The 27,446-nt window shown below is 46.2% G+C and overlaps 5 protein-coding genes across 10 annotated transcripts; 2 read left to right on the plus strand and 3 right to left on the minus strand.

Moving 5' to 3' along the window:
- The first annotated feature begins 246 nt into the window (after positions 1–246).
- Positions 247–24,087, plus strand: LOC117587178 (TBC1 domain family member 9). Of its 3 annotated transcripts, none has more exons than XM_034277696.1 (11): positions 247–400; positions 984–1,150; positions 1,404–1,662; positions 1,729–2,290; positions 2,351–2,499; positions 2,568–3,969; positions 4,038–4,255; positions 4,318–4,556; positions 4,668–5,024; positions 5,087–5,181; positions 5,239–5,785. In XM_034277696.1, exons 1-11 carry the CDS (start codon positions 357–359, stop codon positions 5,536–5,538), a joined length of 3,792 nt encoding a protein of 1,263 aa, XP_034133587.1. In that variant the 5' UTR covers positions 247–356; the 3' UTR covers positions 5,539–5,785. The 3 variants fall into 3 exon arrangements, with proteins under 3 accessions (XP_034133587.1, XP_034133586.1, XP_034133585.1); XM_034277695.1 differs by adding an exon at positions 24,069–24,087 and having other exon boundaries at positions 357–400; positions 4,318–5,024; positions 5,239–5,540; XM_034277694.1 differs by having other exon boundaries at positions 357–400; positions 4,318–5,024.
- On the minus strand, positions 5,681–8,523 carry LOC117587179 (pre-rRNA-processing protein TSR1 homolog). Its single transcript, XM_034277697.1, has 4 exons — positions 8,331–8,523; positions 6,719–8,268; positions 6,386–6,652; positions 5,681–6,316 (listed from the first exon to the last, which is right to left on the minus strand). Exons 1-4 carry the CDS (start codon positions 8,434–8,436, stop codon positions 5,801–5,803), a joined length of 2,439 nt encoding a protein of 812 aa, XP_034133588.1. The 5' UTR covers positions 8,437–8,523; the 3' UTR covers positions 5,681–5,800.
- Positions 8,714–21,568, minus strand: LOC117587181 (ras-related protein Rab-26). 4 transcript variants are annotated; one of them, XM_034277700.1, is made up of 8 exons: positions 18,485–18,645; positions 13,942–14,690; positions 12,806–12,916; positions 10,668–10,776; positions 10,393–10,503; positions 10,129–10,273; positions 9,580–10,066; positions 9,511–9,548 (listed from the first exon to the last, which is right to left on the minus strand). In XM_034277700.1, exons 2-7 carry the CDS (start codon positions 14,614–14,616, stop codon positions 9,952–9,954), a joined length of 1,266 nt encoding a protein of 421 aa, XP_034133591.1. In that variant the 5' UTR covers positions 14,617–14,690; positions 18,485–18,645; the 3' UTR covers positions 9,511–9,548; positions 9,580–9,951. The 4 variants fall into 4 exon arrangements, with proteins under 4 accessions (XP_034133590.1, XP_034133591.1, XP_034133589.1 ...); XM_034277698.1 differs by lacking the exon at positions 18,485–18,645 and having other exon boundaries at positions 13,942–14,756; XM_034277699.1 differs by lacking the exon at positions 18,485–18,645 and having other exon boundaries at positions 8,714–10,066; positions 13,942–14,756.
- Positions 23,145–24,833, plus strand: LOC117587182 (polycomb group protein Pc). The gene is made up of 2 exons (XM_034277702.1): positions 23,145–23,389; positions 23,709–24,833. Exons 1-2 carry the CDS (start codon positions 23,273–23,275, stop codon positions 24,711–24,713), a joined length of 1,122 nt encoding a protein of 373 aa, XP_034133593.1. The 5' UTR covers positions 23,145–23,272; the 3' UTR covers positions 24,714–24,833.
- An 865-nt stretch (positions 24,834–25,698) lies between these two features.
- On the minus strand, positions 25,699–27,239 carry LOC117587185 (probable serine hydrolase). Its single transcript, XM_034277704.1, has 2 exons — positions 26,890–27,239; positions 25,699–26,834 (listed from the first exon to the last, which is right to left on the minus strand). The coding sequence occupies exons 1-2, from the start codon at positions 26,986–26,988 to the stop codon at positions 25,941–25,943; spliced, it is 993 nt and encodes a 330-aa protein (XP_034133595.1). The 5' UTR covers positions 26,989–27,239; the 3' UTR covers positions 25,699–25,940.
- Between the last annotated feature and the right edge of the window lie 207 nt (positions 27,240–27,446).

A 27,446-nucleotide genomic window follows, 5' to 3' on the forward strand; every position in this document is an offset into this window, starting at 1 on the left:
GCTCAACTGTTTGTCGGACTGAGTGGTTGTTTTCATTTACTGTTCCAATGTACTATTTGTAATAAAAATTAGATTAAAGCCCTTGCCTAAGATTTGCGCGTGTGAAATAAAATAATTAATTTGTGTTTCCTGTTGCTTTAATATATTCACAATCAATTTCATGAATCCCCAAAGCGAGTGTCATACATCGATAGTGAAAATATTCTACGTATCGATGGTACACACACATCGATAGGTCTTGCAGGTCTACACGGCCATACACAACAACAACAAAATCAACGAATGCAGTATTAAACAAAGACGAAATTTTGTTTTTCCAACTGTGCTAGCCCTCAAACAGGCTAAACAAGAGCAAGATGTGGATTGAGCCGAAGGAGTTGCTGTTGCCCTCGACGTTTTGGTGAGTGTTTCAATGCCCTTTCTGTTCTCTGCGTGCTGTGGGGGGTGGTGCGACTAGATGCCGATGCTTAATTTAAACACCAACTAGAGTACTGGTGTGTGTGCGTGTGTATGCAGTGTTATGTTTATGGAAGGTGTATCATGAAAACGCTTATTCGCGAAGCACATCATGAGGAATGGTGCATTGGAGCACGTACTAAGGCCGCGCATAAACGAGTCAACTATTTGTTTAATTGTATTGGCGCTCTTTGTTGATAACTAATTGAGAGGGTTCAAGTCTCCAGGGCGGCTCAGCGGCCTGCCTCTTCGATTCTGCTCCGATTTCACAACGCAATTTCCTGCGGAAAAACAGCTGTGCCCACACACACGGCGGCCAGTGCAGAGAGTCGGTAGCTTGAAAATTGATTGCCAACTGTGTTTCGTGCTGCGTAGAAAAAACCACCCAACCCACCCGAAGAACACACGCTCACACACATACACACGCACTCCCATGCACATGCACCATGAATGCTGTATGACCCCCTTTCCCTTTGAATTGCTTCTCGTTTCTGACTCCCGTTATTCTGCCTTCCCTCACTCCACAGGATTGCCGAAATGTACTCCAGGTACTTCGTGCTGCAGAAACGTCGCGGCCATGGCGAGTCGCGCGGGTTTGGCTCCATGCTGGTGGGCACCTACGACAGTGTGTGGAACACCAAGCCGGCTCCGTATCGCATTGTACACCGGACACCGTCCTCGGAAGTTTCTTACGGTAGGTTCAAGTGCATTTTGGGAATGGATTCTGGGGCCCACCTTATCAGTGCCTTGCCATGTGCGGCAGTGGCTGGCATGTGAGTCATGGCCTGGCTGTGATTTCTGTGATTTTTATGGGTGTATTGTACACAGCCAGAGGCCCACATTCAAGTCATTGTTTTTTTCGCCTACGGCTCCAAGATTGATTCTCTTATGCAATGTGAAACAATTGAGATTACACAGATTTTTGAAATGAAATTCTTACCCCGCAGAAATTGCCATTGGCATAACACAGGATGAGATTGCACAGGACTGGGAATGGCTGCAGGCGAATCTCTTCAATGTGCTCAACGAAATGGAGAACGAGGACGAAGTTACTAACTTTACCATATGCAAAATCAAATCGCTCTATACACAAAATAACCAAGATGAAACTGGGGAGACGGCCGACTTCAAGGTGATGACCTCACAGTTCCGAAAAACCTTCAAAATGCCGGAGGAAGAACGTCTGGTCAACTCCTACTCGGCCACGTAAGGCTTGCTGGCATAATGTGGATGCATTAACAGCATCTAAATTGATTGTTTTTCCATTCCCAGATATGTTAAGAACAAGATACCGCGACAGGGTCAGCTGTACATCTCGTTGAATCACGTTTGCTTCTACTCGTATATGCTGGGACATGAGATCAAGCGGATAATACGCTTTGCCGAGCTGGAGGACATCAGTCGGAATGCAAACACGATTTACTTGAAAACCACCAATAATATGACGTATAATTTCACGCTGATCTTCAATGCCGGCGAGGCGCATCTGCTGATCGAGCAGCTCAACAAAATGGCCATACAACAGTTGATTCAGGATCCAGAAAGTCCCGTGGTCGATCATGATCCCTCGAACTTTGCCCGTCTGGGCACCAAGACATCCAAGAAACCGGTGCTGCTCAGAGACCTGACAGCACGCCAAAAGTCCGAAGAGTTTCGCATTTACTTCCGCTTGCCACAAACGGAGATAATCGATGGCAAGATCAAGGCAAACATTTGGACACCCTACTCGAAGCGCTTCAATGCTGGCTACATTTATCTGTCGCCCAATTTCTTTTGCTTTCGCAGCGATGTGAAGGATTTGGTCAGTGTGGTTATACCCATGAAAACGATTAAGGTAAGGGGGAGAATCGGCCTCTGACTGAAGTTTCATTTCATTGTTTGTTTTCCTTTGCAGAGTGTGGAAAAGAAGGATGATGGGCAGCAGCGTTTTGACAATCAAATTGTCATCATTACGTCGGAGAATGTGCCTTTTATGTTTGCCCAAATCGTGGCTAGAGAGGTGCTCATATCAAAAATCACAGATCTTCTCTCCCGCATTCATGTGTAAGTCTCATCGGAGCCCATTTGTATACAAATAATGCACCATTTCATGTTCTGTTTATCTCTTGCAGCCCCGTGAGTCGTGAACGTGCCAAGTATGACATCTCGTGGAGCAAGCAGACAGCCCTGATGAACACATTCAAGACACAGTTTAGTGCAGAAATCATTCGAAATCAGGAGGAGAAGATGGTGCGTTGGGAGGCGCATTTCCGTGACTTTGGACGCGGCATTGGCATGTTTCGTACCACCGATGTCATAAATCTTATTGTGGAGGGCATACCGGACCAGTTGCGTCAGGAGATTTGGTTGATCTTCTCGGGTGCCATTCACGACAAGGAAATGAATCCCGGCTTGTACGAGGATCTGGTGGAGAAGGCTGCCTGCATTAAGGATTGCTTTGCACACGATGAAATCGACAGAGATCTGCCACGCTCGCTGCCCGAGCATCCGGCATTCCAGAGCACTGACGGCATTGGTGCATTGAGGCGCGTGCTGCAGGCCTATGCCCTGCGCAATCCGCAGGTGGGTTACTGCCAGGCCATGAACATTGTATCGTCGGTATTTCTGCTGTTCTGCGACGAGGAGAATGCCTTCTGGATGTTGGCCAGCCTGTGCGAGAATCTCTTGCCGGACTACTACAAGGACAAGGTGGTGGGCGCCCAGATAGACCAGGGCGTGCTCAATGAACTGGTGGAAACACATCTGGCCGATCTGCACGAGCATCTGGAACAGCTGGGCGTCATCAAAATGATCTCCATATCATGGTTCCTCACCATCTTCATGAGTGTCATCAGCTACGAGAGCTCGCTGCACATCCTCGACTGTTTCTTCTACGAGGGTGCCAAGATTATCTTTATGGTGGCACTGCAGATCATCGAATGGAATCGCGACAAGCTGCTTAAGTGTCAGGACGATGGCGAGGCCATGCTGGTGCTGCAAAACTATCTGGAGGGCATTTACAATCCCGACTATCAAGTGCCACCCTCGACGGACAAGCGCAAGATGGAGCGCTCACAGACGCAAACAGTGCAAACGCTCATCCACGAGGCGTACACAAAGTTTGGCGAGGAACTCACACAGCAGCGTATCGAGGAGCTGCGCAACAAGCATCGCCGCCTAACCATGCGTCAGTTTGACGTTGACAACGAGAAGACCATCGTGAAGGCCTATCTACAGAATCCCTATTTCGATCGAAATGAGCTGCACATGCTGCTCACCATTATCAGAGAGGAAAAGCATGCCCTCAAGTCCATGCAGCAGCAGCAGAAGACACAGTGTTCGCTGTCGGAGACGCCACAGCTGCTGATGCATCAGTCGCCCACTAAGGTGCCGAATGAACCCATTCCTTGCGGTGGCGGCAATGGCAGGCATGAGGCCTACTGCGTCAACTATGAGGTGTTCCACACGCTCTTCACAGAGCTAACACCCTGGCGGAAGTGTGTCAGCGTGGACATTGGCGAAAAGTTGTTCAGGGTAAGCGGAAGGATTGTGGAGAAACTGCAGGCAGATTTATAGTTTATTTTCTTTGCGTGTTTTTGCAGCTGACAGACAAGAAGGGCACGGGCTATCTGGATTTTGGACAGCTCATCAACGCCTTGGGCTTGGTGTGCTCCGGCAAGAGCATGGAGAAACTGAAATTGCTTTTTGTTTTGCATTTGCCGCCGCTCTTGTCCAAGGCGGAAATCGAAAGATCTCGTCGTCCACGTCCACGCACCAAAGACGATGCCGAGGAGGCCTTCGAGGCTGAAGATTTCTTCGAGTGAGTGGAAATTGATATTCCTAAGCTACACAGAAATCTGAAACTTATTTATTCCTTTGTAGCGACGATGCTTCAGAGTCCATGGAGGCCTTGCCCTCGCCCTCGGATCATCAGTTCGATGCGGATGATTATGCTCTGATCAGCGCCACACAGCATCTGCATAATCTGGCTGGAATATCGGGCAATACATTCATGGATCTATCGCGCAATACGCCGAATCTATCGCTGAATTCCAACACCTCCTCGCTGGCGCAGCGAAATTCAACATTTTATGTGGATCTGCCGACAGGAGCATTCCCGGGTACTACTACTGCAACACGCTCCGATGCTGGGCGGGATGACGACGGCCAAGAGATCGGCCTACGCCAGCAGGGACGTTACGAATCGATTGACACATTTTCGGATATTTCAGATTTGGGAGCGGCACGAATGACGCCGCCGCTGGGAGCGACAGCTGGAGCAGCCTCAGCTACCGCTGCTGCTGCTGCCGCTGCTGCAGCCGATAAAATGCTTCTGAATGTCGAGACTATATCGAATTTCTCACAGATCAGTGACCTGGTTGCTGCCACGCGACTCGATCGCGCCGACTCAAATGCCACGGACTCCAGAAGCCTGGGCAGCCTTGGCTATCTGCTGGATCAGCCCGATGAGGGCGCCTCGGGCTCACGTCAGACCATTCCGCATTTGCGCAAAGAGAACTTCCAGCTGCTGTGGCGCAGCATCATCGAGATCATGGGCTGTGTGCAGGACGAAGAGATGCGAATGGCATGTAAGTGATGGGCAGAAAAAACTCTCCTATTGGTTGCATTTTAAGCCGCTTTTTCTTTATAGATGACAACCTTTTGGAGCTGGGAAACAGCAACATAAAAAAGGAGCCCAGTCTGGAGAGCTTCACCCAACTGAATTTGGGCGGCAGCGGCGATGAGGTGAGCCTTAAACCTAGCCAAACTATTGCAGAATAATCCTCTAATTCTGTTCCATAGCAACCGGATAGCAATGGCAATCCCACAACACCGGCAGCAGAGCACAGCAGCACCACCCGTCTGTTTGTGGCACTCGAGGAGGAGCTGCGTGAAGCGAGTGGGAAGGCCACCAATAGCAGCCGGGATAGCAGCAGCAGCACAAACACCTCCGAGGCCTGGCACATATCCATAAATCAATTTATAGCCACCGTGCTCACGGTCAACAGCATTGTCGAAGGTTTCCAAACACCCATCCAAATAACCGAACAGATTGAGCAGCTGCAAAAGAAGCGACGCAAGTGTCTGTCCACCAACTACTGAATGAATATCCCCCAGCTCCTGCCATCAGCCCCAGTCCAGTACAATAATCTCCAACCCCCCAACCAAATCCTAGCCCGAAATCTGTATTAGCTCTCCTCTCCCCTGGATCGATCGATCTTCGTGCAATGGAGCATCGGTAAGCTTTTAATCGTATCCCATGTTCAATGTATGTATATTGTGGTATTGCCTTCTACCTTAAGTTAAGACAATTGTTTGTGAATATAATTCTATTATTCCTATTATAAAACGAGGTGTCTACACACTACATATCCATGGCTACCTGCTGTTGCTGTTCGATTCTCCTATTTACCGCCGCCTGTTCACGCTCATTCTCCGCCGTACGCACCAGGCACTCCTCGTACGTCCACTTGGGGAAGACTCGCTTGTACAGGTACATAAAGGCCGTGTCGTAGGAGCGTAGCTGGCCATCGAAATAGCACTTCATGTGGCCATGCGTGCCCAGCGACTCCTTGATGTGGCCCAAACGACCGCACTTGGTCCTTAGTTTGACGGGCTTAAAGTACTCCACGTCCTCCTTGTAGAAGAACATGTAGCGTATCGTGGCCGATTTGCGATTGATGCGCATGGGATGGCCACTGAGTACGACGCGCTTCAGCACAATGCGATCTGGATTGCACGAGATGAGGCGTCCGCGTGCCACCAAAGCCAGCGTCGAGTCTGGATTCACTTTGAAGGCCAGCACAGCGGATGGAGGGAACTGAATGGGTGCATAAAACGTGGCGCAAACTGTCTCATACGGACGGAAGTAGCGTTCAAACTGGAAAAGAAAACAAGCATATTAGCATTAGGGATTCAAAGGGAAGATCAGAGAGTTGTCAATCCTCACCTTGTGCTTATCTCCGTTGGTGTGTTGACTGTAGATGGGATTAACCACAAAGCGGCGATAGCCACACTGCACAATCAGCTCCTCCTTGGACTTGAGCGGCACCTCAGAGTCGGGCATGCGCTGCAGAACGACATTCATGACGCACATTTGATGTTCGTGCGGCAGCATGCCATAAACAATGATGTTGTCCGTGAGGTGGGCGGATTTGAAGGCGGTCCAACGACTTCCGGGAACATTGATCACATGCAGCGTGATGTGGAGACCAGGCTGCAAAAAAAAGAGAAGCGAAATTAGAAGCGACTCCACAGTGGAATTTGAGATTAAAAATCTCACCTGAACACCCTCGAAATCCTTGGCTTCGGTGAGAACCCTCCTCTTGGTGCGATCGAAATTCTTGAATTGATAAATGCGAGAATAATCGCTGGGCAGATTCTCCTTGGCATCCCATGGCGATGTCCGGAAGGATTCGAGTCCGCGATATTTCTGGAAACGCTCGTGGGCGGGCACATCCAGTGGTGTGTCTATCTCGTCGGGCCAGAGCTGATCTGTGCGTGCCTGCTGCAGTTTCTGCATGGTTTCACGCTCCTCCTGGAAGTCCATCTGCTGATCGTATTTTTCGTCATTGACTGCCGCCTCCGAGGACACTGAGACGCTGTCCTGGAACTCCTCCGTGTCAGAGTCGCGTTTCTCGTATTCATCCTCGAAGGATTTGTTGTCGCACGACATGAAGTCCTCATCCTCCTCATCATCATCGCTCATGTCATCGTCATCGTCTTCGTTCTTGTCTGCATCCTCCACCTCCTCGATGTCGGGTATCCAGGCCGCCTGGTAATCGCTGAAGCCCTTGGGCACACGCTTGACCAGCTTCATCTTTTTGGTTTCCTTCTGGGAGGCCTCGATCTCCTCCTCGGTGGGCCATGTCTGCTCTGCGTCCATGGGATCGGGTATGTTCTCGCTCTGCAGCGACGTTCGCTTCAGTGGATCACTGCGTGCAAGCACTTGCGCTGCCGCATTGCCATTCCGTGACTTGTCGAGCATGTACGGATCGGGCTGTGCAATCACCTGACCCACCTGAAAGTCACCGAGCCCGGGAATGTGCACCAATCCATTGACATTCAGCGACTGTCCACGCAGGAAGCCAGTCACCTCGAGCGTGCCCAAATCGTCGCTTGGCTCGCCACTGGGCTTAAACTCCACAATGTCACCGAAGAGATGCGGCCGATTCTCCACGTTGTGCAGGATTCGTTTCTTCTGCCCACCGATGCGACGCATCACGTTCAGTCCCTCGGCGGCGGTGTCCAACTGCATCAGCTTCTCCTCGGGCAGCAGCTTGGAGATGAATTTCTGTGCCGCCTGCTTGGCGGCAGGACGACGCTTCGGGTTCAGTGACTCCAGATCCATGAGGGTCACCACTGGCGTGGGTATACCCTGGGCGGAGATCATATTGAACATGCGCTCGCCCCACCGATCGAAGATCTCGTCATCGCCAAAGGCTGCAGATGTCAGCAGCACCGTTGTGTCGCACACCTTGAGGTAGTCCAGCACAATCAGCTCATTGCCGCGTCCCACGGGCGGTGTGACGAAGGCGAAACGCTGCTTGAAGCGCGGCAGATTCATGTAGGTAATCCCGCTGGGGGAGCTCTCCACTACCAGCTCGCTGTCACAGCCCTCGAGAATGGCCAGCGCTGACTTGGGATCGATCTGCTCGTGCATGGGCAGCAGACACACCAGAAACGGCGCCGTGGTCTGGCCGCCAAGCTTCCGCTTCTGCTCCAGCACCTCGTCGCGTTTGTTCTTTCGCAGTTGGTTCTGCTGGTTGCGTCGCTGCTCACGGCGCTGCTGCTGCTTGTGCCGGTGCGAGATGGCCTTAAGACCGATTTTGCCTGCATTAAGGATAATATTTATGATTTTGGATTCCTACTTCACACTTGTGGCGCCCGCTTACCTTTCGTTGCATTCTCGATGGCTCCCTTGGAGCGATGACGTCCCGTTTTGTGCGCCTTGTTTGTTTGCTTTAGCGGCCCCGGTCGATGGAAATCGTGATCCGCCATGGTTGCAGGTATTTTTACCAAAGATTCAGTAAATTTACGCTGTTTTGGTTTTTTGCACGTGTTTTGAAAGAGCAGACAAACAGTGTGGCCGTGGGCTTATCAACAAAAATATACCGGAGGAATCCTTAGCATTTCTTAAATATACCAAATCTAGGAAATTCGCTACGGAAAATGGTCACACAATAACACTGCGCTCAACAGCACATTGTGAGTTGTGCGCCACCCAAACCAATTTAAATTTGAAATTAAAACGCTCCACCTTATTGTTTTCTGTTTAAACCACATTCAATGTAAATATGTATTTGTTGTTTATGGTATAGACATTCGTCTGCTTGGATATAACGCTGTTTAGCTGCTAGTTTGTACGCCTCCCGCATATGATATATTTGCAGTGTGCACGCATCTCGTTGCGTTTTGCCGCTGCGCTCTCTCTGTTGTTGCGGGGGGCGTGGAGATTAAAGTTATAACTTTGATTATTTGTAACACTCCTCCTGCTATGACTTGGTTTATGTTGCGGCAGATGTGGCAGATGGGGCTTAATTAGAGAGCTTTAACTAACTCAATTGCAAGGGGTATTCATTAGTGTTTTTTCCGCGTGTAAATAATTTTCAAAGTTCAAACCAACATTCTTGTGGCTGGTTTTTCGGTGTGGATTTAAAAACTTAACGATAGGCCATAACAATTAAGTTGTTTAACAATAGAGAACCAAAAAAATGTTTGGTAATTAGGTATAATAATAATTGGGTTTTAGTTGTTTTTTGTTTATAGTTTTTATAGGTAAATTGAGTGATTGTATTTTTGTTGACTAGGATTTGGTTCCCTTCATCCTTCCATGGGTCCTGCTCCTGCTGTTCCTTGCGCCCAAGGACGTGCTGGACAAATCTCAATGTTGCATGATTTTGCTGCGATTTACGTTCACGATTTCCAATTCCTAATCCGTTTTGGAGTGAGTTCTGCTGTTGCTTCTTCTCTGCTTAGTTGAGGTTTCGCCTCGTTTTAATAAAGTACATTTATGCATTTGTTTTTTGTTTTTTGTTTTTTGTTTTGTATATGGATATATCATATATATGATTCTATATACTCTATATATATATTGTTCAATATTTTATGCACTCGTGGCACGCCTTAAAGTACATATCTGACTGCACGCCCCCCAAACGTTAACCAAAAATTCCAATTTACATACAAAATGCTAACCATACCGCACATACCAACATGAGTACTTCCTCCTGCCCTGTTCCCACCCCCCGTACTATCCGCTAGGGTCTTAAAAAATTGTGTGTGTGTCCTGTCTGTATATCTGTGTGTATCTGTGGGTTGTCTTTGTGTGTGTGTGTGTGTGTGTTTTCTGTGTGTTTTTTATTAAATGCAGAAGTTCGACTTTTGCCCAGCTCCTGCCCATACCCATCGACGTTTTTTCCCTTTGATCTGTGTCTCTTTTCTCGCTCGCTTTGTCGGGACTTGTTCCTGTCAATCTTTTGTGCAAGGAATCGGGGTGGATGTGGGTGTAAAAAATTACATGTTCCGGCACTGGGCACAGACGGAGCGCGCCTTTGTATTGTCACGCACAAAATCATGCACATTGAATTTTCCATCATCGCCATGGTCGTAGCCGCGACTCTTCAGCTGCCTGCAGGGGACAACAAACAAATGAAAGCAGACTTCCCAGAAGCAACTTATGGCAGGACTTACCTAGCCACCGCTGTAAAGGCCAGCTCCACATTGAGTCCCGTCTTGGCTGATGTCTCCATGAATGGCACGTTGTGCTCTCTGCCCAGGCGCTCGCCATCCTCCCGCTTCACCTGTCGCTCACTGCCACTGCAATCGGCCTTGTTGCCTGGTGGTTGGCAGAGAACAAAAAGTGAATTTGATTCGCAAATTCGTAAGTGGATTAAAGCGTGTCGGCTAGTGGGGACGGCAAAAAGCTTTCATCCCACGCCAGGCCATGCTCCTCACCTATTAAAACGATGACCACGTCCTCCTGTGCGTACTCCCTGATCTCCCCCAGCCAGGCGCGTATGTTGTCGTAGGTGGTCTTGTTGGTCACATCGTACAGCAGCAGCAAAGCTTTTGGTTTTCGGTGTCCATGTCCATGTCCATGTCCATGTGGGTGTCCATGGCCGTGTTGATTGCCAGTTCGCATGCAGATTTCAGACAAATTGAATTAGCATCAAAGGGGGCCTGTGGATAATTACAAGAGGGATAGCGGTGCATGGGCATTGAGTGCTCACCGTGTGCATCCCGGTAGTAGGCGTGTGTAACGCTGCGGAAACGCTCCTGCCCGGCTGTGTCCCAGATTTGTAGCTTCACGCGTGTGCCATCGACGACGACCACTTTGTTCTGGATTGTGCAACACGATTTATAAATGCAATTAATTAAATACATATTGTTTTAAATGCACAAACACACACACACACACGAAATGCGAGCATGAATATCCAATTGTTATGTAAAATGCAATTAATTCACACAAAATGTTTCATGCATAACAACCGTGCCCAGAACTTAACACAGAGTAAGAGGAGAAATAAACAGATGGTGAGAGAGAGAGAGAGAGAGAGAGAGGGGGCTACGCATAGCGTATGCTTAATGCATCACCCATACGCAGCGTGTCCAATTTTATTGCAGACCAGCAAACACTCGCATGCAGGCAGAGGCATACACATTTATAAGACACACAGCAATACCCATGATGAAAGTACAAGTACTCCCATAATGAGTGGCAGACATTTCGGCCATTGGCAGGGCCACTCCACTCCACCCCACCCCACCCCACCCACTACTAACTACTCAGACATTGAGTCAATAGCCTGAAAGATACACACACTTACACAGTTGAACACCAAAAAGGTACGAGCATAAAGATAAATGAATGCTTTGCCTTTTCCAAATGTGTGTGTGTGTGGATGGGGCATTGATTTGATTTCATTTTCATTTTCATTTACGTAAAAGATAAACCAAAGAAAAGTTTTCCAACTGAGTAAACAAAATGCACTGACAGAATTTATTAGAGCATCTTTCGATGGGGGGAACTAGTTGGAAATAAATCAAAAATAAATACATTTCTACGTAAATTAAACATTCATTTACTTTATGTGTGTGTGTGTGTGTGTGTGTGTGTGTGTGTTCTGCTGATTACAAGTTTGGCCAAGACTCAGCCAAGCTGAAAAATCAACTTGAAAATGAGTCAACTCTCCCCCAGGTTCAGGGTATTCCACCAATGCCTCAAAGTTAGACAATGCCCCGGGATCGACATACATTTAATGTAGAGACAACATGGCAACAATTTAAAGTCAAGGAAACCCAGGGCAGCCCTCTGGCAGGCAGGCACTTGAAAACATTTCTTGGGAGTGTAAGGAAGAGACATAGAGACAGCAGATAGAGAACATGTTAAAGACAATTCCCGCTTGTATTTTAATAAATTTATGAGCCATGAAACAGCGACAGAGATAGAGAGATAGAGAGAGAGAGAGAAAGAAGACATAGAGAAGGAGAGAGTAAGCCTTGAGGGCAGGACAAAACTCGTAAGCCTCTAAATGTTGAACGGCACACAAACCGCACAATAATGAGCATAACAAAATTACAACAACTTAAACGAGCACACACAGATGGAGATACATTGGGAGCAACTGCAAAAACACAGATACAAAGATACATTTACAGGTACACACATACGAATGTGTGGAAAAAGCATCAACAAGTCCTTTTCAAGTTCACATGCTTTTTAATAAATAGTCCCCCAAGGATCTTTAGCAACAGGACCCCCCGGGGCCTGCAGCACAAGCAAACACACAGACACACAGAAAGCAGACAGCAAGCAGAGGGTTACAGGGAACATGGAATGGGTATGTGGATGGGGATGAGGTTTGAGGTTTGAACAAGAACTAAACGTAAAGAGGACAACCGCAGGCGGTGCTACGAAAACCGCAACTCATAGAGCAGCTCACAAACAGAGAGAGAGGGGGAAGAGACAGAGCGCGAGCGGCAGAGAGTGGCGGAGGGTAAATATACACAGAGTGAGTGTGAGAGAGAGAGAGAGAGAGGTAAGCAGGTGAAAATCGCATTGAAAGCCTTGACAACTGTTGACAGGAGACACACACAGAAACAGACAGAAAGAGGAGCAGAGAGAAAGAGCAGGAGAAAGACATAAGAGTAGGATAGTGAATGGCTGGATGGATGGATGTTTAACACACAGAAGAACAGAGAGACAGAGAAAGAGAGACAGTGAGAGAGAGAGACACAACACTTAGAAAGAACAACAATTACAACAACGAGAACAACAACAACAAAGAGAAACAACAACAACAACAACAACGAAAGACTTTTAGTTGTATTTTTTTGGGGGGTTTGGTATTTAAGCGCCTCTTACCCTAAAATCAATGCCAACGGTGCTCAGGAAATAGCTGGGCACATAGCGACCATCGCGGAAACGTATCAAAAGCGAAGTCTTGCCCACTCCCGAATCGCCCAGCATAATGACCTATGTACATGTATGTACATATGCATGTAAATATGTACAAGATTATGTATGAGTCAGTGTAAGCATTTAAATGACTTTCTGTGGCTTATGCTAAATATTTGATGAAATGAAATGAGCTAAGCTGACTGCTTATGAGGATAGTCCTTGGCCCCAGCCCACAGCACAACCAAATTGCTTCGCTTGTTGACTTTTAATGCTGGAAAAAGGTTTATTTTTTGGGTTGTTGGCTTAGTTATCTAAACATTGCAATTGCAATGATTTGACTGGGAAATGTAATATTTGCCAGCAGCTGCTACACACAAAAATATAAAGAGAAACTATGCACAGCGAAAGTTTTGGACTGAGCTGGAAAAATGTAATTTCGGGCACAATTTAAAGGAGTCCTAAAGCTGCCCTGCTGCCAAATGAATCTTTTTTTTTATGCAGCTTTCAGTTGATATATTTTTTATTCCCCTGACATTTGCTTGGCAGGCGGTCGTGGCAGGAAGTCGTCGTCGCCGCCGCATGGCATTCTGTCATAATTCTCTAGAATTACTCTAATCAACAGCAGCTGCAGACGAAAAACTTTCTTCTTCTCAGCAAACTGCGAGAGTCTCAGACTCTGCCCTGTTTGCTTTTTGTTTTGTTTAATTTCCTTTTGTCACTTGGCACTTTATTGAGTTTTATGACTTTATTTTGTTGCCTGCTTATGCAAATCACATTGTAAATCAGGACCAAAGCCGATCCAGTGCCAGAACGAATATAAAAGCCAGCAGCAACTCGTAAAAAGAGACCGAAAAACAGACAGCAAGACAGTCAGACAGCCAGCCAGTCAAATAAAAAGGTATAAAACATAAATCAAATTGTGGCTGCCTTTGTTGTCGCTCCCTTTTTTATTTTGCTTATTTTTTGTGCATGCAAAAAAGCGGCGTTTGCCGCATTGAATCGAGAGCGAAAGGATGCTCCAATTTGGATTTTCTGATATACTTTCTGAATGGATAAATGACGTTTGGCTGATTCCCCAATTTGTGTTCTCCCTTATTCACCTTTCCCATAATGTCAAAGTCCTCGTCCTCGTCCGGTGGGTTGCCAGATGAAATCATTCGTATGAGCGCCCGTCCGGCGCTCTTGCAGAGCGTGGCACTGGCTCCCTCGCTGCCCGGACCTGGAGCTGGTGGAGCCACAGTTGGAGCTCTGCCATTGCCATTGCCATTTCCATTGCCATTGCCATTACCATTACCACCAGCATTAACGCCACCTCCACCGCCGCCAGTGTCCAGCAGCGGCTGCTGCTCGGAGCCCGAGGTTAGGCGCACGCTGCTCAGACGTGCCATGAAACCATTGCCACTGGACAGATGTGGCGACTGTTGGGCCTGGAACAGGGACGATGCTGTCATAAATTCGGGCAGCAGCGGCTGCTGGGAGATCGACTGCTGTCGCTGATGGACAATCACGCTGGGCCGCCGCTTCGGGTAGCCATCGTCATCGGAGTCGTCCGAGTTGATGCCGTTGATCTTGTCCAGCGTCTTGGGTGGCAGCTGGCCCGGTGTGATGTGCTGCCAGGTGGGCTTCACCAGTGACTCACGGCGTGTGGGCGAGGCATTGGCCAGAGGTGAGGGCGAATGCGAGCCACTGGCTGCTGCTATTGAGGGCTTCCTGCCGCCCGACAGCGAGGGGCTGGCAATAGAATCGCTGCGGTAACGAGTCTGCTGACGACGCATCTTTGAAACCGTTTCTGGGGGGCTGGAGCTGGAGCAGAGCGGAAGTCCTTCCTTGTCGATTGAGTGGCTTGATTCTATATTTAACACACGCACAGAAATCAATAAACTGGGTTCAACTTTCCCAGATGCCAGATACATCTTCATTATTGTGAAATGAAAACCGAATACCGAGTACCGAAAACCGAAAAACGAAAAGCAACCCCCAAGGAAGGGAATTCCCTCCGCCAACAGATGGAACCCTTCAAGTTTGTTTAGGTCTCAACGCACACACACAAACACACACACACACACACACACACAGTTGTATTTACATATGTACATTATTATGTACAATATTTTGATGTATCTTCTGGAAGATACAACAAAGTCATTAAAACTCATTAAAAACCATAAACAAGCAAAGAGAGCAAAAACTTTCATTATCCATAAAAATGTAAAATGTAAAATTCAAATTTCATTTCTCACTTTACACTCACCCCCGCAGATCTAAGTCCCCCCCGCAGGAATAAAACAATGAATGAACAGGTGCAAATTGAATTTAATTTGTTTGTGCCACTCGCTGAAAATGAAATGAAAACCGAAACCCAGAAATGCTGCAGGGCATCACTCTGTTCTGGCGTTGACAACAAGCAGACGGCATGGCCTGGCTGTGCGTATCAGTGGTCAAAGGTGCGGGGTGGCTGTTGTGGTTTTTTGTCGCTAAATCAACAGTTGGCAAGCAAAAACCGCAGCCCAACAACCAGGCAAAACAACACACGGAACGGCAACAGGCACGGGCAACCGAAATGGGGAACGCTTTTTCGAACTAATTATGCGTTGTGGCAGCCACAAAGGCGGCGAGAGCGGTGGGCGTGCCACACGCAGCCTTGTGATTAACTGCCGCTCATTAACACCCAAGAAATGCTCCTAGAAGAGCTGTCAATAAACTGATTTTACACCAAGTTCCCCCGTTCATAGCATACTTTTTGGGGCAGTGAAACATTTGGGAAAAATATTAAACTAAATTGCTCAACCCACGAACAATTCATTTTAAAACATAATGCAGAAATAACATTTTACACCAGGTGAAAGGTCACAGAACTTTTACTTGCTTCGACATTTCGGAAAATGCCAATTCAAACTTTAATTTAACTTGCTGCCAAACAAAATTTGTTCAAATGCCAATGCTCGTCTCGTATCAATTGATAAAACCCTTTTGAAAAAGCCTCAGACGGTTTCGAAATTGCTCGACCATTGTGCACGGCTGTCTGCGTCCTGTCGCTTTACCTGCGAATCAGCAGGCGTCTGTTGAGCCGGGGGCTTGCTTTTATCCCACTTTGGCAGCTCCTTAAAATGTTTTTTTTATGGCACGCCGAGTCGTGGGGCGTGCGGATTAGAGTGGATGGACAACTTTTCGCCATGCAGGTCAACGGCAACGACGCGTCGAACACGTGCAAACACGTTAACTACTTTCTGAAAGACGCATAAAGTCGCGTTCATCGTCGTTCATTCTCCATGAGTGGAAGTGAAGTGCCCAAGATGAAATGACAGTGAAATTGGATAGCCCTCGGGTCCCCCGGGTTCCATTTGTTAGAGCAGAAAAAGTATACATTTACCAATTAGGATTTTACAATTCCTGGAAGCGAAACCACTCACATTCGAGCACCTTAAATTATATACAAAAATTCCAAATAAATTAGAACGAGAATGTGGACGAGTTTACGACCATGGATTGCCTTTGTCCAGCTGCCAGCTGCTTCCCTTTTCATATATTTTTCATACTTTTCTCTGTTTTTTGTGTCTCTGTTTTTTTTTATGCAAATATGGCGAATGCTATTTGAAAAGTTTACCCTTTTTGTTGCCTCTGGGGCAGTAAGGTGTCGATCCATGAAATAACCTTTCGGGCAACCGAACCATTCAGCAATTTACTTTAATCAACTTAAACGCAAATGTTGATAACAAAAGTTTTTAATTGGGTTGTCGCTGCTCTTCGACGCCGCTGCTGGTGACAACAGCCAACAAAAAAATGAAAGTAAGCAATGAAACAAAATGTAAAAAGGAAAAGCAAAATTTCCTTTCTCTGAGTACACGAAAATTGCTGTTCAAAGCTAAAAGTTAAGCAGAATTTTGGTTCCCTTTTCCTCCATAAATTGAGTGCGCAGGAGACAGTGGAGATGAAGAGTGAAGTGGAGTGAAAATTGTGAACTGTTTTGGGGCATTCGTCGTGTAATTATACAAAGCAAAAGCGAGAACATGCTAGGTGGGTTAGCCCCAAGGACGGTTCAATGCACAGACAGCACAAGCGATGGGCGAGGGGCGGCACACGGCCCACTGCCCACAGCGTATATCCACACACAGACGGACAATCGAGGGACACGCTCAATCACGCGGCTTAACCGGCAGCGAAGGAGCAAGCGGCAGAAGCAGACGACAGACGGCAGACGGCAGACGGCAGACAGGAATGCCAGACAATAGTTTCCTGATTGCATGAACAGCTTTAAGGAAATGAAAAGCGTCAAGGCAGAGACAGCCCCAAACCCTCTCCCACATGCGCACACAGACTTTTCTGGGGAAAACTTCAAGCAAATTGACAGGACAAAAGCAAAACGTTTTCGCGTGAAACATTTTCAAGATAGCTAAAGTCCACTATCATCCGCTTACACAGCTCTGACCATAATTCACTTCCATTGCAGCTTGGAGTAGACAGAGAGAGAGAGAGAGAGAGAGGAAGGAAGGGAGAGTGAGAGTTAGAGGATGAAAAATTCCCCCAGAGATTTGTGATAGTAATCGGCTTAAAAGGCGATTCAAGTGACTGCCGTGCCGCCATGTGCCCCTACTCAAGAGAGAATCCCTCTGGAAATTTCGAAACGAGAAGAAACAGCACAGAGGACACCTGTGGAAATGCTTTGGGGCAGGGCTACAATGTCCTTCTTTGAAGTTTACAGCAGGAGCAAATGCTTTTAATTGCGAAATCGATGTAAAGCATTGGAAGCGAATGCCCATCCAAAGCAGCCTCCGTTTCCCAGCAGCAGCCTTGAAAAGAAGCCACGAGCAGCTTAAAAAGTTTCCTTAAATTGCAGCCAGACAAACAGATAGTTCGACCTTCGACTGTTGTGGAATTGATGCGCAATTTTATGGCTCGTTCGCATAATTAGTGCGCATTTAAAAGAAAGAACACTGGGAGTCAGACTTGGACTCGGACTTGGCACTCCACATCCCAGACAGTCCATGAATCAAAGGTGAAGACGAACTTGATTATAATCCAATGCGTAGCTGCAATTTCTTTTCAGACAAAAGACAGAGGAGAGAGCTGGGAATCCGACCAACTCTTTGTACAAAGATTGATTAGTTTCAGTGATGAGCTGGGGCTGTAATTAATAGTGGAAATGGCAAGTGTATACATACTCCCACATGTGTGCACAAAATTAAATTAGAAATATTCCCACTTCGCGTTTAATTACTGGAACTTCCACAAACTTCCACGCTTGGTCATGTCATCCATCACACATCATTAGAGGTTCACTTTGATCTCTCGCGCACATCAAACAGATTAACAAATTAGATGCCAAGGCAACCCCTCGCCAACCACAAAATCCACAATTATTTTCAGCTGCATTTCAATAATTGAAATAATAAAGCGATGCCATAAATGTTTGTCCAGCATAAATGTTTCAATTGAATTTCAATTATTTTTGAACACGCGCAGGACCTTGTTCCCCCCGTGAATACCACAAAACACAACCGCACAGAGACACACAACAGGGACGGGGAAAGTAAGCGCCAAAAAGGAGTGAGAATATAAATTGTGGCGCGCAACAGCGAAATGCAAAGGTGCAGCTCCTGCCACAAATGATAACCAAAATTTCGAATATTTTCACTTTTACGTTACTTTAAAGTTGGTTTCTTCAGTCAGCAAAATGTATTTTTGGGCTAAAGCGTAGCAGCTTAAGCTGGATGGAGAGAGAGTAAGAGTGTAAGCTTGGGATTGCGCGCCCGTTGATGCTTATCGAATCGTCCTTTCGCAGCAGAGCTCAAAGCTAGACTGACTGGAGCCCGACAAGCCCAAAAAAAGGAGCCCAAAGCTGGGTGGCCCACAACCAAAGTGTATGAAACGAAGGTGAGGCGTGTGCTGACGAGCGCTCTCTGGAAGGTATTCTGCTTGTATCAAGCACAGCTCGTGAGAGCGTGGCCATGGCAATGTGTTCACCTCGTTTCCATACACACAAAGTGACCGAGACCTTCGCTTGCTTCGGCTAACTTCGGGATTGGCTTTGGCTTTGAAATAGCAGCAGCAGCAGTAGCCCTGGCCTAGAAACGTGATGCGAACGGGGGTTGGGTTGGTCGCTGGGTGTGCAATGAAACTGAGCTGCAGCCACAAAAGGGGCAGAGAGAGAGAGAGAGAGAGAGAGAGAGCGAGAGAGAGAGAGAGAGAAAGCCAAGGCAAATGAAACGGTTGCACTTGAACTTCATTGGCGGCCATTGTGGCAGGTAGCTGCTGGTAGCTTGTGGCTCTGTTCGTGTTATGTGCTCGTGCGTGTCGCTGCCTGTCTCTCGCTGTCTGTGTGTCTGTGTTTTTGCAGTGAAAGTGAAAGCAGCAACAGGTTCTGTGTGTGTGTGGGTGTCAATGTGTGCCAGCTGCAGACACATTTTAAGCAGAAGGGCAATCAGCGTGCCAACAACGTGGAAATAGCTGCCTGCGAGTTTATAAAAATATTTACATGCCTTTGGAACGAACACAACAACAAAATAAAATCAATTTGAGGCATTTACGCACAAGTGGGAGGACTACTCACTCCACAGTACGTGTGGGCATGCCCAAAAATAGAAAATCCCCAGCGATTACAGCAAACAATATGTTGCCTATTTAGCCGCGAAATGCTCGTACACTGCCCGAAAGGTCACAGCAGGTTCAGGGTTCACTCAAGTGTTTGGGCAATTGTGTTTTCTCGCAGTGTGGTTTCAAGGGGTGTGGCGGGGATGCTTGGGGTAACGGTAACGCGTAACGGCTTTGGGCAGCTGTTGTCCAATTACACACACAGCAAGCAAACACAGAGGCAGAGGCAGAGACAGAGACAGACACTGAAAGGACTACCAGGCGGGGTACAAAAGCGAGCCGAACGAACCCATTCGAATGTGCGTCAATAAGTACATGGGCAAGGTATGGATTGGGGTATGGGTAGGACAGAGCTTCGACTCAGATCACATGGTACGACTGGGGTTTAGGGTTCAGGTTTTTGTGATTTTTTTTGGGTGTATTGGGCGGTTGCTTCATGCAGCAGGCAGGCGCTACAGAGTTGCCTTAAGGCTTGGTTTTTCTACTCACCGTCAGAGCAATGCCCACCGTCGCCGAGAAGGAGCCCAGCCGAAATTCGCCCGTATTGTATTTGACCAGGAAGGATGTCTTGCCCACGCCAGAGTCGCCCAGCAGTATCGTCTTGTGATTAACCGTGTCGTCGAAGGGTTGCAAATTGGCCGTTGGCTGTGCCTGGTGCATGTCCACCTCGTCGTAACGATATGAGCGCCAGCCATCGTCGTAGTCGTCGTAATCATCTCCGGTGCCGTAGGCGTACATTTGGAGAGCTTCTCGTGAGGGTCGATAGCCCGGATATCCTGTGGCTGTGCGCTGAACGGGCGCCATTATGGCGTCGTCATGGTAGTGATGGCTGCTGCCCGTCAGGCTCTGCTGGCTTTGATGATGATGCGGATACTGATGATGATGATGTTGATGATGCTGCTGCTGTTGCTGCTGCTGTGTCGTTGTTGTTGCGGATGCGGAAGCTGCCACTGTGGCTGATATTGAGACGGGTGCGGCGGGGGGATTGTAACAGCCATCGCCAAAGGGCCGACGACGCAACTCCTCGATGCGGGCCTGTGTGGTCTCCGCATCCTCGAAGACATCGTCGCTCATGCTGCTGGCATCGTCGTGGTGGTGCGTTCCCGTTGTTCCCGTTCCAGCTGCCGTTATCCCCGTTGCTGCTGTCGTTGCCATTTTGGACTAGGGACTGGCTTGTGTCTTGGGAAGAGCTTTTATCCTGCACTTTCCTCGCTGTCCTTATGGTTTTAACATTTGAATTATGTGCTTGAGCTTTCTCGCATTCCGTTGTGCTTTCAATCTCTGTGCTCTCTCTCTCTCTCTTTCTCTCTATGTGTGTGCGCTCTCTCTCCTTTGCGGTTATTCTCTCTCTTTATGACTTTGACATTTGCGGGACTATACGTCCCGTCCGGCTGTTTGTTTGTGTGGCACGTTTTCTGAATGAAATTTTTGGTTCTCGGGCTTTTAGAGCACGGTCGAGGGGAGGGGGCGTTGCTATTATTATTTTGTATTTGCAAATAAGCCTAATATTTTCGCTATCCTTATCAGTAGAGTGTCTAGATTCCCTAATCGTTATTCGTTAGTTGTAGTTATTCGTTCCATACAATTGAACTGTATAAGTATTGGTTTTTCCTTGCGGTTGGTTTGCTTTGGTTTTGGTTTTGGTTTGGTGTTTCGTTTAAAGCCACTAATTAGTAGTATCTATTTATGTATGTATATAAATTGCAACTAGCTAAACATATTGACTATCATTTATAGGTTATGCGCTAATTGGTGCTTGGTTTTCACTATTCATTTATGTTTTATCATTAATAATTATTTGCAACTTCTTGCTTGGTGTTTTTTTTCTTTTGGTTAAAGCTTTTTGGTTTTGTTGGTTTGGTTTGACTAGTTTAATTTATTTCATTTAATTGGTTTCTCTCCTCCTCCTCTCGTCGAAAATATTGCGTTTGATTCGTGATTTTGGTGTTGTTGTTGTTCTTGTTGTTGGTGTTGGTATTTCACTATCACAGCATAAATAAAATAATGTCATCGTCGTTGCCGTTGCCGTTGCCGTTTGCCGTCCATGTCGCGCTCTTGCCCCCGCCACGCGAACCCGAACCCCAAAAACCCACAATATTAAAAGAAATATCTGCAGTCTCTAGTTACAGTTGCCTCCTTTCGACTGCCGTCCTGAGCTTTTGCTTTTACTCTCTCTGTCTCTCTTCTTGGCTCTCTTTATTACTTTGACATTTGAAAGTGGAACGTTCTGAACCGAACTGGTTCTTTAAATTTTGATTTCCCATAGATGGCGGACGATACTTTTTATTTGTATGAGAAGATAAAACTTTATAAATTTCTTTGCATATTTGCGATCCTAACCATTAGTTAAATGGTTAAAAATTAAAACTTAAACCATTCCCGTGGTATGCACATGCATATATGGTAGCTAAATATGTATGTATTTAGCAACTACAGTTTTCGGAGACGTTGCACTCGATAGTATCGATGGGATCCAAACAAATATAAAACAAAATATATTAGTTATGACTATAGACAGTATATGGTTTATAGTATTTATTTATTTATTTATTTTCAATGAAGCTCTCATTGCAAAAGACCTGGAAAAGTTCATGCTGGACGTATTAGACCTGCATTTGGGTAATCGGAGGGAGCCTTGTCCTATGTCCTATAATAGATAAGGCCTTGCCGATTTTACCCCTAATTATGTTTCAAACATTTTTATGATATCAGTTAACATACATGTGTCTCTACATGTTACATACAGTATACATACAGTATTCCTTGCTTCCAGAAGGGTTCATTTGAATGTTTGAATTTGTAAAATACAAGGTCATAAGGTATACAAACCAATAAAAATTACTATTTAAAATACGTCAAATTGATTCTTCGAAAGGATTAAATTATTGCTTCAGTGTTAAAAGTCTTTGCAAGCTTGTAAAATCAAATAGAACATCAAAATTGAGGAATATCATTTAAGACTACAGTATATTTTTATAATGAGAAGGTATAATTTGATATACTTTATCGATAGTGCCGCAGGGCTGGGAAAACATCGATAGTGGCCACCATCGATGGTGGAAATAGTGTAGGTATCCCAGATCCCTAGGATCCCTAGAAACAATAGCTATAGTTCAAATGAAATAGTTATAGTGATAGTTCCTCATCCGTATTACAAACGCAGTATTAAGATATCTAATATAAAAAGACACAGCAAAACTGTAATTCTCTACAATAGTCAAGGCGCCTTAAAGAAGGCTCTGAAGATATAATTTTTCATCGCTTTAAAGATCTTAAGGAGCTATTTCTCACAAAGGAGCCTTTTTTTTAGAGAATTGGCCAAATTTATTAATGATGCTAATTTGGAGTTGTGAATCGAAACACACTGGATTTTATTCAGGTCGGGTTAACTCGGTACCAACGGTACCAACGGTCCCCTTGAGGAGCAACCTTCTGTTGTTCCTACTTTCTGAGGCAACCTTCTGTTGCAATAACCACCCACACCTACACATGCACATAAATCCATTTCACTACTATATATATTGTTAAACTCTTACACACCACCACACTTTAAACTATCTATCATATTGTTTAAATTATAAGAATATACCAATGCAACACCATGCATGGTCTCATTAACAACCATCGATAGTCAAGAAAATATCGACAACCCCGAACTATCGAACCATCGAACTAAAGTACCTGGTCAATGCGGACTTATCGTCGTGCAACCATCCAATTTCGCGGCAGCGATTAAATACCAACAAAAAAAAACATTTTATTGAATAAAAAACGCATGAAAAGTCAAACAATATTCAGTTGCACTTCACGTGAAACGAGCATCAAAGTGTAAAGCAAGGAAAAATGACTGGCCGCGGAAAGGGAGCCAAGGGAAAAGTGGTGCGCGAAAATGTCCAGGATGATATGGACGATTTTCTCGTCTACGCTGCCGAGAAAATTATCCAAAAGCGCACAAGAAAGGTGAGAGCGTGTAAACAAAAAAGCAATATATGGGCATCAAAATCCAGATGCAGGACGCAATATGCGCAGCACACAAATTACAAGGTCACATGTCCTTCGGATATTTTAAGCAGAGGACATCTGCTGCAGCAACCACCATTTGCACGTTGCATGTGTTTGTGCGTGAGTGTGTGCGAACTGTATAAGTGTGCGGCATGTGGCTCGTGCTGTTGTTGTTGTTATTGCGCTTCATTGATGGAAAATCAATTAGTTGTCTAAGACACTGCAGCTGGAAATGAAATTAGGATCCCTAACATCCCTCCATTTTCCATTTTCTTAGGGGACTGTCGAGTACCGTGTGAAATGGAAGGGCTGGAACCAACGCTACAACACCTGGGAGCCGGAGGTGAACATTCTAGACCGTCGCCTTATCGACATCTACGAGCGGAGTAACAAATCGTCTGGAACGCCATCGAAGCGCGGCCTCAAGAAGAAGGAGAAGGAGCCCGATCCGGAGCCAGAGTCCGAGGAGGATGAGTACACATTCACCGGTGATGATGTGGACACACCCCAGGCCACCACCTCGAGCGGTGGCCACGACTCCGACAAAAAGGACAAGGAGAAGAAGCACCACCACCACCATCATCACCATCACATCAAGTCCGAACGTAGCGGCAGTCGACGGTCCGAATCGCCGCTGACACACCACCACCACCACCATCATGAGTCCAAGCGCCAGCGCATGGATCATAGTTCCTCCTCGAACAGCAGTTCCACGCACAACTCGTTCGTGCCCGAGGCAGACACCAATTCATCCAGCTCGGAGGATCAGCCCCTGATTGGAACCAAGCGCAAGGCAGAGGTGCTCAAGGAATCTGGCAAGATAGGCGTCACCATCAAGACCTCACCGGATGGACCTACACCAAAGCCTCAGCCACAAATCCACTCACACGACCAGCAGGCACAGAAAACCACATCCGATTCATCGGCTACCCTGAAGTCCGAGCACCTGAGCACACCCCTGGGCACTGAGGTGTCATCAACGCCAGCCGGATCCGGTGCAGAGGAGGAGGATGTGGATGAATCTGTCGCGCAGTCGGATAACAACAATATACCAAAACTCAGCAACACTCTGGCCCTATCACAAAAGCAGCCCCTGACTCCATTGTCGCCAAGGGCTTTACCTCCGCGCTTCTGGCTGCCGGCCAAGTGCAACATATCCAATAGGGTGGTCATCACCGATGTGACAGTCAACCTAGAGACAGTCACCATACGCGAGTGCAAAACGGAACGTGGATTCTTTCGGGAGCGCGACATGAAGGGTGACTCTTCGCCAGTGGCTTGAGATCCACCCAAACATAGGAAGAAAAGGAACAAACAATTGTAAATAGGGGAAAACCACAAAAAAAATCCATGCTAGATGTTGCTAAGCATTTAATTTAAACAAATTAATTTATTTATTGTATTTATTTATAGCTTAGACATTAGTTTGTTATTTTATTACAATGTTTACAGTGCAGAGTGCAATTTGAGCAGTGGCCACATACCACATACCCCCACTCTTGCGACTGCTTGAGTTGCTATTGCAACAGATTTTACACCCTCATAGATTGTCATATATGTACAAATGCATACATGTTTATGCATATGTATATATTTATTTACCACATATTGTATATTTTTCTATAACAATTTGAATCTGATCGAAATGTGACACTCAAATGCAACAGAGTCCGAAACTCCATGCGACACCGAAGCAATTGTTAATTACGCTTGATATAAATGTATACACACGCATACATACAAAATGCATATATTCATATATATATATTCGAGTATTCCAAAGTGTTTGCTCCGTTGGCCTATCCCAATGTTTTATTTGTTTTATGTTGTATATTCTATTTCCTGGCGCTGACTGATTTTTACAAAAAGTAACCCCAAAAAGATATATATTTACACATACTTTGATAAATACTTTTAGAGATTAGCTAACACCAATCTATAATTAACTATTTATTTTAATGTTTTCCAATGTCGGCTCATGCCCAAGTGCTACCTGTATGGGTTCTGTAAGTTGGAGGTGCAGTGCACAAGATAATTCCATAGAGGAACCCATAGATGCAATACTTAGCCATAGGATGATTTTAACCGCTTTAACAATCCCGCACAATTGAATACTTTGCGAGGGCTATGCGAAATTGCAATATTTCACATAGTTCTTATCAGCGAAATCCCCCTGCATGCCCCTTTCTGTGTGATCTAATTTTTTGCGTAGTTTCCCTCGGGACGCTGATTCCAGAAAAAACCATTCAAACCATTACACTTGAAGATTGTAATTTAGTCTTTAACTTTAATGTTATTGCCGGTATCGATTGTACATAATAAATTAAATAGAAGCAACCAAATGTTCTACAATGGGGGATTCTATAACTAAGCCTGATTTGTGTCACAAATATCCTTAAATCAATATCAATGGAAAACTATAAACATAAGATGTTCGCTCTAGTCTCTGCTGTGCTCGGCCTACAACCAAAGGTATGTCTAGCTTTTAGCTATCCAAGTACAATGGATCTCATAAGGGACGGTACTTGTTGATAAACGAATTGATGATTGGCGCCACTTTCTCTGGCTCGTTGAGATGAACGTGATGTGTACCATCAAGTTCGTTGTATTCGAAGAGTGGATTCTTACGCAGCTCCACCAAGGTAGCATCGTAGTACTCCTTTCGTTCGTAGTACGGCGCCTGCAACGCTTTAATGAATAAATGCGGGCATTTGATGCGACTCGCCATTTCCAGAGGCACTTCGTTGTGAAGAGTGTAGAAGAGCGAGGTCTTCAGTCGATTGTCTCGGGAGAAGTAATACTTGTGTGGCTCGTGAGTAGATGGTTTGCAATTTCGTTGCAGCAGGTACTTGCAGGATTCTATTGAAACGGATTTGTTTGAACCCTCGTGCAGTCGCGTCTCCAGTTCATCCCAGGCATAGCAAGGCGGCTCGGAACCGCTGCGTAGGCGTCGCTCAAGCTTTAATGTTGCCTCCAGACGCTCGCTCAACCCATCGACAATGTGACGCGCACTTCGAACGGGCGGTTTCAATACGTCCAGTCCAATAAACATGTCCACTTTGTCGGGAAACAGAGCGCAGAACACAAAGCCATTTATGGAACTCATCGAGTGCGCCATTATGGAGATCTTATCCCAGTTGTATTCCTCCATAAGTCGTCGAGTGACCAGGACGTAGTCAATGGAGTGGTAGGATATGCCAGGTGGTAGCCACGACGACAACCCGTGGCCAGGCATATCGATGCTCAGAAAGGAGATATGGTTGGGAAGCATCGGTGCGAGGGTGTCAAATGTTCCGGCATTGTCCTGCCATCCATGCATTCCCACAAGAGGCCGTACATGCTTTGGCCCATACCATTTACCCGCAATATGACCCCACGGTACGGGTATCGAAATTTCGTCATACTAAAAATGAAAGTCATGAGATAATGAATGAAACATATGAAAACTGGACACCTACGTGTTTTGTGAGGACCTTCAAGGGTCTGGTGGCTCCACTGCTGGCGTGGCGGACACTTGTTAGCTGTGTGAGCAGGCGTAAATTCCTGAGGGCCTTCATTTCAAGGTGCGTTTGAATCGTTTGTTTTTGTTGAATAACGTTGAACCAGACAGACAGTTACACGTTCTTCCAGTTCGCTTCACAATGATGTTCTGATTGCGATTTCACCACTCATTGAAGGGTGATGAGGTAGAACACGCTTGTATGATGACCTTTGTTCTTTGGGCCGTCGGAGCAGTACGTAATATCTCTGAAGAATTATGTTTAGAAAGAATCAGAATTGTCATCCGTCTGCGGCTGCGATGAAACGATAAGCAGCACTGAACACGTGTTGACCGTCTTTTGCAACACTGGCGCTTGGTTTATGCGCAAAGCAGTCATGTATTCAGTTGCTGGGCAGAAAATGTATTTAAAATGTTTTATAATTTATAACACATAAAACATCAGGAAAGTGAATGTGAATAAAATGTGAATCAGTCTACAAAGTGAATGTAACTCTGTTTCGATATGAGCTGCTC

The sequence above is a fragment of the Drosophila guanche genome, unplaced genomic scaffold, assembly GCF_900245975.1.
Source record: "Drosophila guanche unplaced genomic scaffold, DGUA_6, whole genome shotgun sequence".
NCBI classification, from domain to species: Eukaryota; Metazoa; Arthropoda; class Insecta; order Diptera; family Drosophilidae; genus Drosophila; species Drosophila guanche.